At 51.6% G+C, this 18,634-nt stretch overlaps 2 protein-coding genes across 2 annotated transcripts in view; one reads left to right on the forward strand and one right to left on the reverse strand.

The window, feature by feature from the left end:
* Nucleotides 1–18,634, reverse strand: part of LOC146181587 (tRNA (cytidine(32)/guanosine(34)-2'-O)-methyltransferase-like) — a 308,502-nt gene that overhangs the window by 134,908 nt on the left and 154,960 nt on the right. The gene's annotated exons all lie outside the window — the stretch shown is intronic.
* Nucleotides 9,998–15,326, forward strand: LOC146181593 (uncharacterized). The gene is made up of 3 exons (XM_084577723.1): nt 9,998–10,349; nt 10,695–10,886; nt 11,746–15,326. The coding sequence occupies exons 1-3, from the start codon at nt 9,998–10,000 to the stop codon at nt 15,324–15,326; spliced, it is 4,125 nt and encodes a 1,374-aa protein (XP_084433849.1).

Consider the following 18,634-nt stretch of genomic DNA (forward strand, 5'->3'; position numbering starts at 1 on the left):
TAGATCATCATGGCTCATACGAAATTTCTTGTTTGTGTTGCAGACATCCGTGCTGTGCGGATCCTGAAGCTTCTTGCAAAAATTATTTGTGAACCGAAATCGACGGAGGCAATGTTCGTGCCTGTTGTAAGTGCGGATTATGTAAAACATTTAAAAGGTCTCTTCAAAAGAAGCTGGCCTGTCAATACATATCTTAGGACACTAAATATGTATAACTCTGCGGCCTTGGCCTTCCTATCATTTTATGTAGTGAATTTATTGCATGTGCGGCAAAAAAATTGGATCTTCACTGTTGTATTACAGAGAAGTCAGTTACAGAAACTCACTTCTGGTCATACGAGAAGCAAGGAATAGTGAAGATCAGATTTTAAAGAAAAGCCGTGAAAATGCACAACAATGGGTTATCTCCCAATAATTATATATATATATATATATATATATATATATATATATATATATATATATATATATATATATATATATATATATATTATGCAGTGGTATTGTTTGCTGTCCGGACATTGTATTCTAATATGTACTGTTCTACACTATCTTTAATGACGCAGGAAGGAGAGAAGCCACTGACGCCATGCGTGGTTTTTTCTAACGGGAATCTGGAAACTGCAGACGATTACTTTCTGTACATCGAACGACAGCGCCTCTTCCGGGTCATCGACGCAATTCAAGGGCTCACCGCCATAATGGCAGCGTACTGGCTGTTTAATCTCAACTATGCCAAGCCAGCGCAGAGCTTGTGCTGCCTAGTCGAGCACCTATTCTTAGGTGTGACGGTTTCAAAGGCGAAACCAGCCGCGCAGCGCTTCATATCAACAGTACGAACTAAATTTATTTGATCTCAGCTCGAATGTATAACTATTGATGTTTTGTCATGAGCGGCTTCTCAATAAACAGCATTCACTATACGTACTGCATTTCATTGCATGTTTTCACATCCACATGTTTAAAGACAATCGGTATAAATTGCTGAGATGCAATAACACACTGTGACGGCAGAAAATATATAATGGGTAAGTGATTAACCTGAATCAACCCATAATAGCTGAACGTGCATGCGATGCAATGTAATATGTGCATCTTTAAGAGCTTTGCATGAAAAAATGCAGGTATGCTTACAGCACCCTTTTCAGCAATGGGTGTAGATACTAGCACCCTTTTTGACAAAGGGTGCAGATAGGCTTGCAACACCTTTTATTCTAAAGGGTGCAGATTCAAGCACCCTTTTTGGCAAAGGGTGTAGGAACGCCCTGAGAAACCTTTCTACAAAAGGGTGCAGTGCCGACCTATGCACCCTTTAAAAGGGTGTATCGGTGCCTCATTGCACCCTTCCTAGAGGGCGTAAGGGGGTTAGTTATAGACACGCCAAAACACCCTTAAGTGTGTAAATGTTTTTACAGTGTACAGGTCACAAGGCCGCCATCGGAAGAAAGCTAGCGGCAAAATCGGTAGAGAAGCAGTCCGCGAAGATACTGAGTGACGCCGAAAAAATACTAATACGCCCCCGGGGCGGAGTCAGCCGCCTAGTAGAAGGTGGAATGTTTTAACTGGCTGAATCGATCGCCCGCGCCGCCGGCATCGAGCTCAAGGTCGTCGAGAACGACATCTCGGCAAATATAAAGCAACAGTCCATACTAATCGCCACTACTAGCGAAGAGCGCGGACGAAGGTACGCGGCTTTGCGCGTAGTTCTTTGCGGCAGCGACAATATCGAAGTAAAGGCCTATCCCGCTATGCCTGAAGATTGCGGCAAGGGAGTCGTGCACGACGTCCCCCTACGCTATTCCAACGAAGAGCTAATGGAGCGAACACGCAGCAGTAAAGAGAACCCTCCGGTGCTCAGTGTTCGCAGACTGGGAGCAACCTTCAAGACGATACTAATCCTCTTCGAAAATCAGAAGGTACCGCGCTGGGTGTACCTAACTCCCTTCGCGCAAAGATGCGTCTTATACAAGAAGAAATATGAAGTTTGCACACGCGTGCGGCCGCATGGGACACCGAGACGACGTCTGTCCGGATCCGACGAATAAAAAGTTCCGCGGATGCGGCATGGAAAACCCGAAAGGTCATCTATGCGAACCGAGGTGCCAGATATTCGGAAAGAATCACCTCCTCGGCAACAAGCGATGCCAGGAGATCATCACTAAAAAAAGACGATGGGAGAAAAAAACTGGATCAGCAGGAACAACTGAGAATGGCATGTGCAACGCAAAACTGCGAGCGCGAGGGACGCCCAAGAACCAGAAATGGTGAAGAGGACACCCGGCTACTAAGGAGGAGATCGAGATTAAACAGCAAGGACAACCACCACTTAACAGCCAAAGAGGGAGACTTCCCGAGGCTGGAGGAAGGAGCCACCGCCAACTCTAGGCGACGACGCTCGAGCTCCGGTACCAGGGACCGATCCAGCTCTGGACGAAGGCGCTCCAGTTCGAGGACCCTGGCCGACTCCTCCACTGCCAGCAGCTCTGGGTGCTTTACACGGGACCCCAAGACGTCGTGGGGCCCACCTGCACGCAGAGGCAGTCCGAGCGGAGATCGAAAAACGGTATGCTTCACGGTTAGCAGTTCCCAGGTAAATAGGGAGGCAGACGAGAGAACTATAAAATTAGAAAAAGAGAATCGAGAGCTCAAGAGCATGCTCAGCACGCTCACTACAGAGATTCAAAATTTAAGAATGGAAAAGAGTACCCCCCTCCTCCACCGAGGAACCAACTGGTACCCCAAAAACAGGCACAGAAACAGATGCCTTCTCCCCCGCCTACAAAGGTCGTAGTCGCGCGCTCTGATCCGAGGGATAATGAAGAGGAGAAAATGATTACTGAAACAATCAGGCCACCCCAGCAAAAACGTAAAGGGGACAACACGGACCCGCTGGTGGCATTGGAAAGGAGACTGGGCGCTAAATACGAAGCAAGGTTTGAAAGAATTGACACCCTCCTCACCCATTAATGGGTGCGGTAAATCAAATGCAGACGCAATTCACCGCGATGCAGAACGCCTTCACCGAGAGGCTAACTACATGAGAAAAGACTGTGACCCAAATTCAACAAAATGGACAGGCGCAGTAAAAATGAAGACTCTCTGGTGTGGCAGTGAAACTGCCGCGGATTCCAACGAAAGCGAGCAGAGCAGAGCGAAGAAAAACCTTTAGTATATGTATAGCCTTTCAGGAAACAGGAAAAGGTCTACCCAAATTATCGGGATATCAGGCGTTCCACGGTGACCGCGGAGAAATATCCCGCGTCTCCACGCTAGTTAAAAGACACATAGGGGTAGTCGAGCATGAGGTCAACTCGCGTGACATCGAAGCTGCATTAATAGAAATTATCACTGGTCGCAAGGAAGAGCCTAGTCTCTTCATCTGAAACGTGTACAGCACCCCTCAGCAGAGAAAGGTACGTTTCCGCGCCCTCTTCTGCAGGCGACTGTGGGAGGACATACATGAGCTCGGCCTCGCCCTCCTGACGGACCCTAGCTGTCCGTCCAGGATGAGAAACAGCGTCTGTGCAGATACCACCCCGGACCTTACCCTAGGAAAAAACACGGGAGACGCAGTCTGGAACAACACAGCTCAAAATTTCGGCAGCGACCACTTTGCTCTGGCTTTCACCGTCAGCAAGGGCGTCAAAACGCGTCGCTTCAAAAAGCCCAAAATCACCGATTGGTACAGGTTTAGGCAAATCAGAGAAAAAAGCGAATCGGGAGATAAAATCCAAAACATAGAGCAATGGGCAGAGACGCTTAAACAAGTAGAGAAAGCAACCACGACCCTACGGGAGGACGATGCGCCGGTGACGGTTGACAGCAAACTCCTTCATATGTGGGAAGCGAAATGCGGCATGGAGAGGCGTCTACGGTCGCAAAGATGGAACAGGAACCTTAGGCGAAGGATAGCAAGATATAACAAAGAGATTGAAGATTACGCAGTAAAACTTTGCGAATAAAACTGGTGTAGTAGGTGTGACCAGATGGAAGGGAACATGAGCCTTGCTAATACTTCGAGCCTACTCAGACACCTACTTGATCCTGACAATTCGAAAACTCAATCGGGCATAAGACTGACGAAAGTCAGACACGCGTTCGAGAGCACGGACGAGGGACTAATGGCGAAACTAATTGACATGTACGTAGGCGACACACAAACCTTACCCCTGCCGGATTGCGAAGGACCCTTAAACGAGGCCTTAGACGCGCCGATCACGGAGGCGGAGGTTCGCACCGAAATATTAGGCCTAAAAACAAAATCGGCTCCCGGCCCAGACGGAATCACAAACAAGGTTCTCCGAAATTTGGATGATAACTCCATCCGCACGCTCACCAAATACATGAGCATCGTATGGGACAGAGGCCGCCTCCCACAACAGTAGAAGACGGCAAACGTAATTTTGATACCGAAGCCAGGCAAACCCCCGTCTCTAGAGAACTTATGACCAATCTCTCTAACATCCTGTATAGGGAAATTGATGGAGCGTATGGTCCAAACGCGACTAACGCGTTTCATGGAGCTTAACGACCTGTGGCCGCACGAAATGGTTGGGTTCCGGCCCGGCCTGTGCACGCAGGATGTAATGCTCCGTTTGAGACACGACATCATAGAAAGCGAAACCAGGGACGCGAGGGTACCCTGACAAAGGCGTTCGATAACGTAACACACGCGGCAATTCTTTCTGGCCTCCAAGAATTGGGGGTCGGAAAAAATACATACGACTACGTAAAAGACTTCCTGTCGGGTAGAACGATAAAGTTTCAGGACATTAAATCCTCCACCGTCAAACTAGGAAGCAGGGGTACGCCACAGGGTTCGGTGCTGTCCCCGTTCCTCTTTATTGTTGCCATGTGAAACCTCCGCGCAGAACTGAGGAAGGTGGAAAACTTGACATTCAGCATGTACGCGGACGACGTCAACCTGTGGGCCACCCAGAGGAGTGACGCGAGCATCGAGGAGCGCTATACCTTGGAGCGCTTGCAAGCGGCGGCGGACACCGTGGTGTCATACGCGGCCGAAAGGGGCCTCTCGTGCTCTCCACAAAATCTGAACTGTTATCTACAACCCGAAGGCGCTCAGGTGCAAACGCCAGATAAACATCAGCGTAACAGTAGACGGTCAAACAGTGCCGGAAGTCGAACAAATTAGGATCCTGGGGCTGTTTCTACAAGCAGATGGGTACAACGATACAGCGGTAAAGAAACTGAACGCGTACGCCACGCAAGTCACGGGTCTGTTCAGGAGAATCGCACTCAAGGGTCGGGGCCTTAAGGAACGAAGCCTCCTGAAACTAATGCAGGCTTAGATCACTAGCCGCATCTGTTACGCCACACCATTCTTAAACATCAGATCAGACGAAAAGCAGAGAATAAACGCATTCATCAGACGATGCGCGAAGAGGGCTCTGGGACTACCCATCTCGACCTCGACTGAAAGCCTCCTCGAAATGGGGGTTTACAATAATCGGACGGAACTAGCGGACGCTGTGCGCATGGCGCAATAGAAGGATTGAGCAGAACCACCACGGGCAGAACCATCCTCGGCTGGGTGGGACTGCAGTCAGATAGAGGAACAATTGCGACAAAGTGGACATTCCACGAAAGTGTCGCGAATATATAACAGTGCCCCTATCTAAAAACATGCACCCTACGTTCAACAAGGAGAGGAGACAAAAGAGGGCCGAGACGCTCGCAAAGAAAGCGGAGAAAATGAAGCCGGGGGAGGTCGCCCACGTGGACGCGGCTAGCGGGAAGTCGGGGGCGGCGGTTGCTGCGGTCGTCAACGGCCACGGCGTAGCCGCCACCGCCGCGTCCGTTAGAAGCCGAAATGTAGACACGGCTAGAGAGAGAGAGAAAAAAAACATTTATTGCTCTAAAAAGTTTCTGGATTTTGCGGCGGGCCGATGTCTTCGTATCTTCGGCCTCTTCACAAGGTCGGCGCCCCTATTCCAGGGCACCGCTGAGTCTTGCTGCTTCGCAGGCGTGCCACACCAGTGCCCTTTGGGCCGTGAGCTCGCTGCTGGTCAGCAGACCCTCCCATTGTTCCGCACTCGGGTTATTTAGTTTGTGGAAGGCTCTGTTTTGTTCGCATTCCCATGTGATGTGGTATAGTGTGGGGGTTGCCCCGCACCACGGACATGTGTTCCTGTATTGTGTAGGGAACATCTTGTGTAGTATGTATAGATTGTGGAATGTCCCTGCTTGCAGTCTCCGCCAGCAGACCGCCTCGTGCTGTGTTAATGATGTGTGGGGTGGTGGGTATTTGAATCTCCGCCCTCTGTGGCAGTTTAGTATTTCTGTATATATTGGTTCCACCGTTATGGGGTCCTCCAGGGCTTTTGACTGCCCTGCTCGGTTCGTGATCTCGCGAACTAGGCTGTCTACCCTCGAGTTACCCTCTATCCCGGTGTGTGCCGGTATCCAGAAAATCCTGTGTCTTAAGGTCTTATTTGGAAGCCTTGCTTCGAGGAGGATGCTCAGCGCTTCCTTGCTTATTTTGCCCCGTGTGTAGTTCCTGCATGCTGCTTTGAAGTCTGTTAGGATTATGAGAGACTTGTTCCTACGGTAACCTTCGGCGGCCGCTAGAGCTACGGCAGCCTCCTCCCCCTCCGTTACCGTACAGTTTCTTAACGTCGCACTGCTGATTGGTTCCCCCATGTGGTCTACCACTGCTGCCGCGACTCTGAACTTTCTGGTCCTGCGGTCCCATGGGTATAGGGCCGCGTCTGTGTATACCGTATTTTCCATTGTGGCTAGGTTCCGCTGCACATAGTCTGCCCTTGCCTGCCTTCTAGCGGCGTGGAGGTTGGGATCCATGTTTCTCGGCAGGGGGCTGACATCCAGTGTTTGACGGACCTCGTCTGGAATGGTGGCTGTTCTATCTACGATCCCTTCTACGTCGTGTCCTAATCTCTCTAGGAGCTTGCGGCCGGTGACTGTCTGTTGGAGCCTGACTATTTGCGCACTTAGCTGGGCGTCCGTTAGTTCTTCGAATGTGTTGTTTAGGCCCATTTGTAGCAGCTTTTCATTTGATGTGTTTTTTGGTAGGTGGAGTGCCGTCTTGTACGCTATTCTTAGCAGCGCCTCCGTCTGTTCTTTGTCTTTCTTGGTCATGCGGTGGTATGGCAACTCTGCTGACTATCAGGCTTTCGACGAGCTTGATCGTGTCGCTTTCCTTCATCCCGCTTCTGTTCTGCGATACCCTCTTTATCATGCGGCTTACTTGTTCTGTTGACGTCTTGAGTAGACTGATTGTGTGGGTACATCTTCTGCTTCCTTGGATCCACATGCCTAGGATGCGTATCATGTCCCTTTCCGGTATATTTTGGCCTTCTAACCTTACTGTCAGGTCCACCTTGGTGGGGTTGGACCCTACCCTAAGAAGTTCCGACTTCTCCGTGGCACAGGCGAGGCCCCTTTTTCTCACGTACTCTTCTACACATGTTGCTGCTTCCTGCAGTCTCTCTAAAAGTTGCAATAGCGCTCGCTTGCGTTGGAACGGAAGCCAGCATAGTTATTAGTGACAGCAAAACAGCTGTCTGGAACTTTGGAAAAGGGAGGGTCTCGAAGGAGGCAGCCAAAAATTGAGAGAAAGGAAACTTGAAAGAAGGAATCGAATTATTTGGACCCCCGCGCACGAATCCGTCCCCGGCAATGAGGCGGCGCACGAGCTAGCCCGAGCTCTCTACTTCTGGGCAGCCGTAGAGACGCCTGATTGCGATGGGATGGACGAGAGGTTGCAAACGTATAAGGAAATCTACAGACTTAGCAGAAGGTCCCTGCCACCACCGGACCAAACGCTAAATAGCAAGGAGGCCGTCACTTGGCGGCGCACGCAAGTGGAGGAAAAGGCGGACGATAAATGCGAAACCTGCGGAGAAAGATAATCTGACAATGCCTTGATTCCCCTGGCGCGAAGGAAAACATAAATAGTAGAGAAGCCTGGGAACTGCTACTGCGGAGCGAGTCCCCCGCCACCCAGCAGCAAGCTATCCGCCTGGCGGCCGAAGCCGCGAAGAAACAATGTCGCTTCGCCTGTCTTTAGTCGCGGAGGCCCCGGCCTCCGTTCCATAGGCCTGCGTGCCGGGGGCGAGGAGTAAGGGAGGGGGCCTTCTACATCGGTGGAAAAATAAAGTTCTTCACAACAACAACAACGATTGCGTCGCGGAGGCGAAAAAACAGATGACGTCGCGTATCTAATTATGCCCGTGGTTTTTAGACTATTTTTGTAGAGCGCGATGAGGCGGTCTAAAACTTTTTAGAGCGAAAATGGCGGCGGCGTCCGCGGTGGTGTAGTGCCTAGGCACTACAGCGGTGGAGTGGTGGCTGCGGCGCTGAAGTGGCAGTGCCGGCGCGAGCAACGACGAAGGGCGGTATGTGAGAATGCGCTCTACTTGCTCGGCGAGTTCCGACGCCTACTTCGACTTGAAAATGCGAAAGCGGAATGGTGGTACGACGAAAGCGCCGATGAACTGTGATGAGGCTCGCAGTCGGCCGCTCTGTCGGTGCGGTGCGGCTGTCATCCGTGCTTCGATTTTTTTTTTTGCCTCCGGAGGATTTCAAGTCTCTGCAGATAGTCGGCCTCTCGTAACTGATTGTGAGCAAGTACATGCGTCAAATGGCTGAACTCAACTGCTGCCAAGTTGATGCTGAAGGGTGGTTGAGCTCCGCAGTGCACCCAAAGCAAAAGGCGGATGCGAAGGCGACATACAGAGAAAGCGAATGAAAACAAGCGAGGTTGGTAATGTACGCTCAACCGCGTTGCTTTTCCCCGTATTCGTTCTAACTGAAGCATTTGTGTGTGAGACTTTCGTGTGGACATAAAAATATTTTGCCCAACTGAGCGTGCTCCACGGTCGATCTTTCTTTTGTTTCTGTTTCTTAAAGAGAAATAAACAAATCCCCGATCGCACTGCTTTCGATATGATTTATCCGCGCATTTAGGACCATCACACAGTACCTTGACTTCAGACGATGCGCAAAAGCCGGCACTAGCCGTGGAATCTGCTGTTTTACTGACGGGTGCCATTTGCACGGTTTGGTTACTTCGGCCAGCGCGTCCTCGCGGCAATAGAAGTCACCCACGAGAGCATTTAATTGCAAAACTGTAGCTGCTTTTTGATTTTTTTCATGATGTTGAATTTGAAATGCAGCTTCTTGAAAAATAAAGCTTCAGTTAATTTATTCACACGCTATATGTATAAAAGAGTTAGCAAACGGCTCCTTGACATGCAAATAAACCTCTTGCCATGAAAATAAGCGGCCCGGGGCGGCACTGTGGCGATCATTGGTCGATTCCTATTCTCGTCACGCGTTGACGTCTCGCCGAGGCGTCACGGCGTCGTCATTTTGACGTCACGCTCTAAAGTCCCGTAATTTGGGAGAATCGGAAGCCGGCGGACGTGCTCTGCATGGGTCTGACCACGACGCAGTCAACAGACAGGGACGCAGCTGCCGTGCGGCGCTCAGACCTTGCAAGGCGATTGCCTGGGCTACGGAGCTTCTGTGGAATACCGGTTTTTCAACGGTAGGACAAATTTTTGGATTTTATCGCCACCCTTGAGTCGCCTCGTGGGAGTCGAGCGCTAAGCCTAGCGCTAGGCCTAACGTCGCAATGTGGTCGGGGCTACCCGATGCGCGTTAGACGCCGAGACCGGCCAGGCGATGGGAGATCAGCGTTGACAAGACGGCGGCGTCCAGGCCGCCCGCTTCAGAGTGAAGAAAAAGCTCTACCTTGCGTCGCGCACGTATGCACGCGTGGCACCTCGGCTCCGTCAGTTTTTGACAAGAGCCACGGAGCAATTCGTCAAACCCCGCAAATTTGGCATCCATCGGACGCAGCAAGTTGCCCGGCACACAGGGACACCACTTCAATCCCGGTGGGCAAATTTTTCACCACTTTAGAGCGGACTTTCACTCGCGCTCGGTGGCGCCGCCGCTAAGCCTAACGGCTGCGCCGGCGTCCGGCGGCGAGGAAGCCACTCTCCGCATCAACATGGCGAACGCCCTGCCTCAATGCGGCTACGACCCGGACGCCATGACCTGGTCGACGGTTCCTCAAGCCGGGGAACCCAATTCGGCACCATCGGACCAGCTCCGGGACTCAAATCTCCTCCGTCTCGTTGAGAGCCGCTCTCAGCGCCGGAAGGCGAAGATGGCGGCAGACGCCAGGTTGACATCCGGTAAGTCAACCCCACCTCAGCACGACCGCGTCTCGCACGCGGCCAAGGATCGCCAACCCAAGTCATCGTGGAGGCCCAGACCTCTCTACAAATTCCGCCCCGACGATTTCGTCGTGATCATCAAGCCCCGAACCGCTGTGGCCATCGGGACTGTCTTCCAATGTGGTGAGCTGGGCTTAGCCTTGCGTGCCTATCTCGGCGTGCAAATGGCGTCCGAACTCAGCTTCGTTATTTCCCGCGAGCAAAATCTACTCATTGCGAGCACCAAAAACGAATACGTGGCGGACCGTCTGCTTGGTGGTTTCGCGATCCAATCAGCTCAGGGAGATGTGCCACTGCGAGGCCATCTCAAGCAAAATGGCGAAGAAATTTGCTACGGCGTTATCACTGTGGCAAATCACGAAACAGCGGAAACCCTGAAAGATGGTGTCCAGTGGAGGCATGGCACTATCTTGGAAATTCGCAAATTTGGAACCTCCAATAAGGCTCGTCTTACTTTTGCCGGAAAAGTGAAGCCACGGACGGTGACCTACAACTCGGAAATTGTCCAAGTGCAGCCCTACCTGCGCACTATCCCAGCCTGCGGTGTGTGTGGCACCGTGGGTCACAGGGCAGACACATGCCCAAATCCACTGCAAGATAAGTGCGGCCTGTGTGGACTACAGGCACCTTTCGTCGAGGGAGTGCGGGCCCCTCATGAGTGTAAGCTGAATTTGTGCTGTTTGTGGTGGCGGCCATGCCACAAACTCCAGAGACTGTACCGCCAAGTACCGCCTCAACACCAATACGATTGCCCAAAAGGGCGGCAAAACTGGCGCAACGGGCAAGAAGCCACGTCAACCGGATCACGTCACCGGCGGTGACGCCACCAATTCCAAGAAGCAAGCACCTTCAAGCGGGCGTGACATCAAAGGCGACCAAGCGCCACCACCGCCCCCACACGGCGGTTCGGGGAAGCAAGCCCACTCCCAACTCAAGCAAGGCGAAAGCGGTGCCTGGGCAAATGCGGTCAAAAAAGGAAAACAGGTGAGCGGCTCGGGTAGGGTTGCCTCCTCCTCCCACCCCCCTTCTCCTCACGCTCGCTCGGCGGCCGACGCCGAGCTTCATAAAACCTGGTAGCTTCTCTCCGGGTCCAAAACGAGATGCTACTTGCCAAAATTGAAGCCCTTGAAACTAAAACTGCTCCTCCCCCACAACCTGCCCCCCAAGCAGAAGCCATGGAGAGCGATGCGGCGGCGCCGGTGACCTCGGACTCCTCCATGGCCATTCTTGAGGCCCGCCTTAACGCCAAATTCGAAACCCTTATCGGGACGGCAATGGAGCGTATCATTGCCAAAGTCATGGAGGCCCTTCCTACCATGATCGCTCAACATGTCGCGAATCTCCCCCGCACGTCTCGCCGGGCCGCTCCTCTCAAAAACTTATCCAGCCGGCCCTCAAAATTTTCGCGTCGAGAAATTGACATTGAAAATGAGGAAGATAGCTGCCCCCTCCCAGGAGCTGAATTTCAGCCCCGGGTTGATGGCTCCGGGGCCTCTACCTTCCCTCCTCTAACCCCAAAACCTGAACATGGCGGGACAACCTCGGTATAGGCGTTCCCCCTTATCTAAATTGGCCTCCCCCATCACTGTAACTCAATGGAACTGCCGAGGGCTGCGGTCTCGCCCTAAGCGGGCCGACCTTCGGCTTTTCCTCTCAACTTTCGAGCATATGCCCGCCGTGGTGGCCCTTCAGGAGCCAGGAAAAGGCGCCACCCTAACAAACTATACGACGTTTCAGCAGGACCCCTCGTCTTGTCTATGCGTTCATAAAAATTACACAGCAAACATGGTCGACTTGAACCTCCAACTTGGCTATTCCCATGTAATGGTGACTCTCCTCCCCCTCCGCAAGCAGGACCCACCACTGCACATTCTAAATGTCTACTGCCCACCCAAATTGCCGAATGTATCATTCTCGGACCTTTTTAGCCATGCGCTGAAAGCTGCGGGTCGGGACCCCCTCTTGATTGTGGGCGATTTTAACGCCCCCAGTCGAGTCTGGGGGTACCGCCGTGAAGAGAAACGGGGACGCAAGTTGGCGGAGCTTGTGTCTACGTTGGGCCTCACTCTTCACACAGACCCCGTCCACACAACACGTATAGGTAACTCCGTGACTCGGGATACGTGTCCGGATTTGACCTTTACCCGCAACATTCAGTATGCTGACTGGGTCAACACTGAGGAAACCCTCGGTAGCGACCACTGTATACTAAACACTACAATTCGGACCAGACCATTAGCAAAACCCACAACACAGGCTCGACTCCCAGACTGGTCCAAATTTAGGAAAAATTACAACACAACTACATCTATATTCGAGCAAGGCTACCAGTCATGGTCCGAACAATTGGTTTCTAGCCTTCGCTCCACCGAAACCAAAATTCAGCTTTCCGAGGCGGTATCAGACGTAGATAACCACCTCCTCCACCTCTGGGAAGCGCGGCATTGCCTTGTCCGCCGGTGGCGCCGACAAAAGCATAACCGTAAACTTAAGGCTCGAATTTCCGAGCTCACCCAGCAGGCGGCCGAGTATGCGGCCCAGCTCGCAGACGCCAACTGGGTGGATCGTTGCAACACGGCGGCGCGGGAGATGTCCAGCAGGAACACCTGGCGGCTCTTCCGCGCTCTTATCGACCCAACGCAGACACACACAGAAACTCAGAAACATCTACAACGTGCCATACACAGCTTTAAGGGCAACACAACTCAGCTAGCGCACAAGTTGCGGGACCAATACTTGTGCACTACCCAAGACCCCCGCGGACCGGCGCACTCTTATGCAGGTTCGGAGAACGCTGAGCTGGATCAGCCGTTTCAGCTCCACGATCTGCGGGCGGCCCTGGCGAAAATGAAACGTGGCACAGCCCCGAGTCGGGACAAAATTACAGTCAAATTACTAGCTAACTTACCCGACCCGGCCTACCAGTCCTTATTGGATTACATCAATTCAATTTGTCTTGGGGACGCGCCACTCCCCATCGACTGGAAGACTGCTCTGGTCACTTTCATTCCAAAAGCTGGCAAGGCTATCAACACGGACAACCTTCGCCCCATCTCTCTAACTTCGTGTGCGGGCAAACTAATGGAGACGATGGTGCGTGACAGGTTGTCCGAGTTCATGGAAAATCAACACATCTTCGCAGACTCCATGTTCGGATTTCGCCCGTACAGGTCCGCACAGGATGTTTTGCTACAACTTAATCGGGACGTTCTTGATCCTGTCGAATGCCCTCACAACGACAAGGTCATACTCGCCTTAGACTTGAAAGGAGCATTTGACAACGTTACTCATGAGGTAATACTCACTCATCTTTCACAAACCGGTTGCGGACGCAACGCGTTCAGATACATTCGGCAATTTTTGACAGATCGCCAATCCTACATTAAAATCCAGGACACCGAACATGGCCCGTTCCAACTTGGAACCAGAGGAACACCACAGGGTGCAGTGCTGTCTCCTCTCTTATTTAATCTGGCTATGATGCACCTGCCAGCCCAGTTGGGTGCTGTCGCTGGTGTGCAGCATGCGCTGTATGCCGATGACATCACCCTGTGGGCCACGCAAGGTTCTCTTGGAGATATTGAGGCCAACCTGCAGCAAGCGGCAACCATAGTTGACCGTTATGCTCGCCGCTGCGGCCTTCAATGCTCCCCTCAAAAATCTGAATTTGCACACATACGTCCATCACCAAAGTGTACGGCCAAAATTGAGCTTTTTTTAGAGACAGGATCAATTCCTGAACGAACAGAAGTCCGGGTACTGGGGCTCTTCATTCATCAACATAGACGGTCGGACACTACCTTGGCGAAACTCCGTAAGGTGGGGGACCAGGTGGGCCGCATGGTCCGCCGGGTTTCTAACAAACGTGGGGGGTTGCGGTGCAAAGACGCCTTGCGGCTGGCGCATGCATTTGTGACCAGTCGAATCTTGTATTCGACTCCTTACCTCCACCTTCGGAAACAAGACGAGGATGCACTCGAAGTCATCCTGCGCAAAATTTTTAAGAGAGCCCTCGATCTCCCCGTGAACACCTCCAACCAGCGTCTACTTGGCCTGGGCATGGTGAATACGTTCCGGGAGATCCGAGAGGCTCACTTAACCAACCAATACACACGTCTTTCTAAAACACTGTCGGGTCGCCGCCTCCTTGCCCGGCTACACATCCAACATACCACTCTTATGGAAGATCGTGTATGCCTCCCTTTCGAGTGGAGATGCGCCCTCCACGTACGCCCTCTTCCTAAAAACATGACACGTGAAGACCACAATGGTCGGCGCCTGGCGCGGGCGGAAGCCCTGGGCCGCCATTATGGGTCGAAACCCGGCATTTACTACGTGGACGCCTCCGGCCCCCACCATGGGGGATGGTACACGGCCGCAGTGGTCCACCAGTCCAAAACTGTTAACGGGCTTACATTTCGCGCCCGTGACATAACCCACGCGGAGGAGGTCGCCATTGTGCTGGCAGCTACTCACACTGATTCTAAAACAATTATCTCCGACTCGCGAGGGGCCTGTCGGAACGTCGAGCAAGGCTGGGCCCCATACTTAGCCTACCGACTACTTCAAAATTGTACCTATACCGGGGACCCCGCTTACCGGAAAATAGTATGGGCTCCTGCTCATATGGGTCTCGAAGGGAATGAGGCAGCCGACGCCGCCGCCCGCGCGCTCTCTTTCCGGGCTTCCCATCTCGACCCCCTAGATCAGGATCTCGAATTCGAACCCGCGTATTCTTTTAAAGACATTGTTCTTTACTATCAATCTTGTCATAGCCTTTACCCTCGCCCGAGTAAAGGTCTATCTAAGACGGAGGAGCGGCTTCTACTCCGTCTGTATACCAATACTCTGCTGTGCCCGGCAGCACTAAAACATTTTAATCCCTCCTTCACGGGCAGTTGTCCGCACTGTGCGGAGAAGTCTTCGGACATCTACCACATGGTGTGGGCCTGCCCATCCAACCCAGCTATTCCTGCTCACCCCAACCCCACTCGGGAGGACTGGGAGGCAACCCTGCTCGGCTGCTATGACCTGCAGGCCCAAAGGGCCTTGGTCGAACGCGCCCGGGCAGCGGCCGACGCCACTGGGGTCCCGTACTAGGGACCCCACCCAGCATCTGTAAGGGCTGATAGTCAAAGATCCGGCCCATGCGTACATCCACCCCTTTTAAATGAATAAACGTTTTTCACCACCACCACCACTACCACCGGCCAAGATGGTCACAGAAGAAAAGGAACAAGAACTGGAATGCGTCGATATGACGGCGCCAGAAGATGAGGCTGATAAGCCGGCCTTTCAAACCGGCTGGTTTCGACGTGAAGGCAAAAGATACGTGTCGGAGGAAGATGGAACGCAAGGGCTAACCACTCAAGGCAAGTTCAAGCCCAAACTGGGAAAAAGGCTGGCGAAGAGAGCGGTGGAGAGGAAAATGATTAATCTACCAAGCGGAGCTATAAAGCTGCTCCTCAGACCGAGGGGCGGCATTACGGCGAATTGGGGAAAGATAGAAGAAGCAGAAGTTGCTGGCGCGCTAGCGCAAGAAGCTGGAGTCGACCTCAAGGTACTCATGAGAGAGGACGTGGTCTCAATTAATATGACACAACAAACCATCCTCGTAGCGTCAGCAAACGAGGAAAGGGCAGTGAAGTACCAAGGAGCCAAGAAACTGGTGATCAGAGGGAAGACCGTGAAGGTGAACAACCATGCACCGATGCCGGAAGACGCGGGAAAAGGAGTCATCCACGGAATTCCCATGGCCATGAGCATGGAACTGATCAGAGAGACGCTGGATTGCGACGCTAACCCTCCGATATTAGGCACACGGAGACTCGGGGACTCCGGCTCGCTGCTGATTCTATTCGAAGGGAGCGAGGTGCCTGTCCTGGTAAAGTGCTTGGGATCATTTAAAAGATGCTGGAGATACAAGAAGAAGCTGGAGGTGTGTGTGACGTGTGGCCGACTCGGACACCGAGCCGACGTATGCCCGGACCCGACAAAAATAAAGTGTCGCGGCTGCGGGAAAGAAGACCCGGAGCAAGGACACACGTGCACCCCCGTATGCCAACTATGCGGGGGAGACCACATGCTGGGCGACAGCATCATCATCATCATCATCATCAGCCTGATTATACCCACTGCAGGGCGAAGGCCTCTCCCATATTTCTCCACTTAACCCGGTTCTGTGCTAGCTGCATCCACTTGACCCCTGCGAACTTCTTAATCTCATCCGCCCACCTAACTTTCTGCCGCCCCCTGCTACGCTTTCCTTCCCTTGGAATCCAGTTTGTTACCCTCAGCGACCATCGGTTATCCTCTCTTCGCCCTACATGTCCTGCCCATGTCCATTTCTTCTTCTTAATTTCCACTAGAATGTCGGTAACTTGAGTTATTTCTCTGACCCACTCTGCACGCTTTCTATCTTACCCCTACCATTTTTCGTTCCATAGCCCTCTGGGTTGTCCTCAACTTAAGTAGAACTCTCTTGGTTAGCCTCCACGTTTCAGCCCCATAGGTGAGTACAGGCAAGATGCAACTGTTGTATACTTTCCTCTTGAGCGATACCGGTAAGCTGCTAGTCATAATCTGCGAGTGCTTGCCAAATGCGCACCATCCCAATCTTATTCTTCTTGTTATTTCCTTTTCATGGTCCGGATCTGCGGTTACTACCTGTCCTAAGTAGACATATTCGCCTACTACTTCCAGTATTTCGCTACCTAATGTAAACTGCTGTTCCTTCCCGAGGCTGTTGAACATTACCTTAGTCTTCTGCATATTGATTTTCAAGCCTACCTTTCTACTTTTTCTGTCTAGGTCATCAATCATTATTTGCAGTTCATCCCCCGAGTTGCTTAGCAAGGCAATGTCATCAGCAAATCGCAGATTACTGAGGTATTCTCCATCTACCCTTATCCCTAACTGCTCCCATTCCAAGTCTCTGAATACTTCCTCTAAACAAGCTCTGAATAGTACTGGGGAGATTGTGTCTCCTTGCCTAACACCTTTCTTTATGGGAATTTTGTTACTTTCTTTATGCAGAACTATGGTTGCTGTGCAGCCACTATATATATCTTCCAGCACTTTCACGTACGGCTCGTCTACCCCCTGATTTCGCAATGCCTGCATCACCGCCGAGGTTTCAACTGAGTCAAATGCTTTTTCGTAATCAATGAATGCTATGTATAAGGGCTGGTTATATTCCGAGCATTTTTCTATCACCTGGTTGATGGTATGGATGTGATCGATAGTAGAGTACCGTTTCCGAAACCCTGCTTGATCCTTTGATTGATTGCAGTCTAAGGTTGTCCTGATTCTATTAGCGATTACCTTAGTAAATACCTTATACGTAACAGACAGTAAGCTGATTGGTCTGTAATTTTTAAGGTCCTTAGAGTCCCCTTTCTTGTGAATGAGGATAATGTTTGCATTCTTCCATGGTTCCGGTACCGTCGATGACAACAGGCACTGCGTATACAGGGTGGCCAGTTTTTCTAGCACGATATCCCCCCCGTCCTTCAGCAAATCTGTGCAGAAAGCGACAGCAAGTGCAGAAAAATATACAGGAAGCCATTCGTGCCGACGAACAGGCTGGAAGATGAAAAAGGCGAGGCTACGCTACCCAAGAGTGGGCCCAAAGGAGGGCCTGCATCTGGAAGGAGACCCAACTCCGGGAAACACAACCCCCGGCCGAGTATGGTACTTGCGGACGACAAGGAGTTCCCGTGCCTACCCTCCAGGGAGGACTTGCAACTACCCAAGACGGGGCCCCAAAAGGAAGCGGTAAGCTACGCGAGCAAGGCCTCTCAGGCTAGCCCAGAAACTATAGCGCTAAAAAAAGAAAACGCAGAGCTAAAAACAAAAATAGGAAAACAGGAAGCCGATATAAAAAGGCAAGGATCAGAAATTGCAGAGCTAAGAAAAATGATGGCAGAACTTATCAATAACAGATCTGGACCGGAAACACCTCCTGTTCATGTTGCGGTAATACAAAAACCAGCAGAGGCGAAACAGGTAACAGAAAATGGGGAAGAAGAAAAAATGGACGCGGAGGTAACTAAACCCTCACCAGTAAAACAGAAGGCGGGTGAGTCAGACCCTCTCTTGGTACTCGAAAGGAAACTAACAAGCAGATTCTGCAGCAAAATTGAAAAGCTAGAAACGCGAGTAGAAGAACTAAGCATGCGGTTTACACAGCTAGAGGGATGAATAGATGCACTAATGCAAGAAATTATTAACAGGTTTAACGCCTTGGGCAACATAAAGGGGTCGATAGACCAAATCCTTGTGGCGCTAAGCAGCATCGCTGATAGGATGACGAAACTAGAACAAATAGTATACTCCAACAATGGACAAGAACCGAAATAAGAAAGAGAACGCTACCATATGGCAATGGAATTGCCGGGGGTACCGAC

This window comes from Amblyomma maculatum, chromosome 8 (assembly GCF_055883805.1).
Source record: "Amblyomma maculatum isolate TAMU_Amacu chromosome 8, ASM5588380v1, whole genome shotgun sequence".
In the NCBI taxonomy this organism is placed as follows: domain Eukaryota; kingdom Metazoa; phylum Arthropoda; class Arachnida; order Ixodida; family Ixodidae; genus Amblyomma; species Amblyomma maculatum.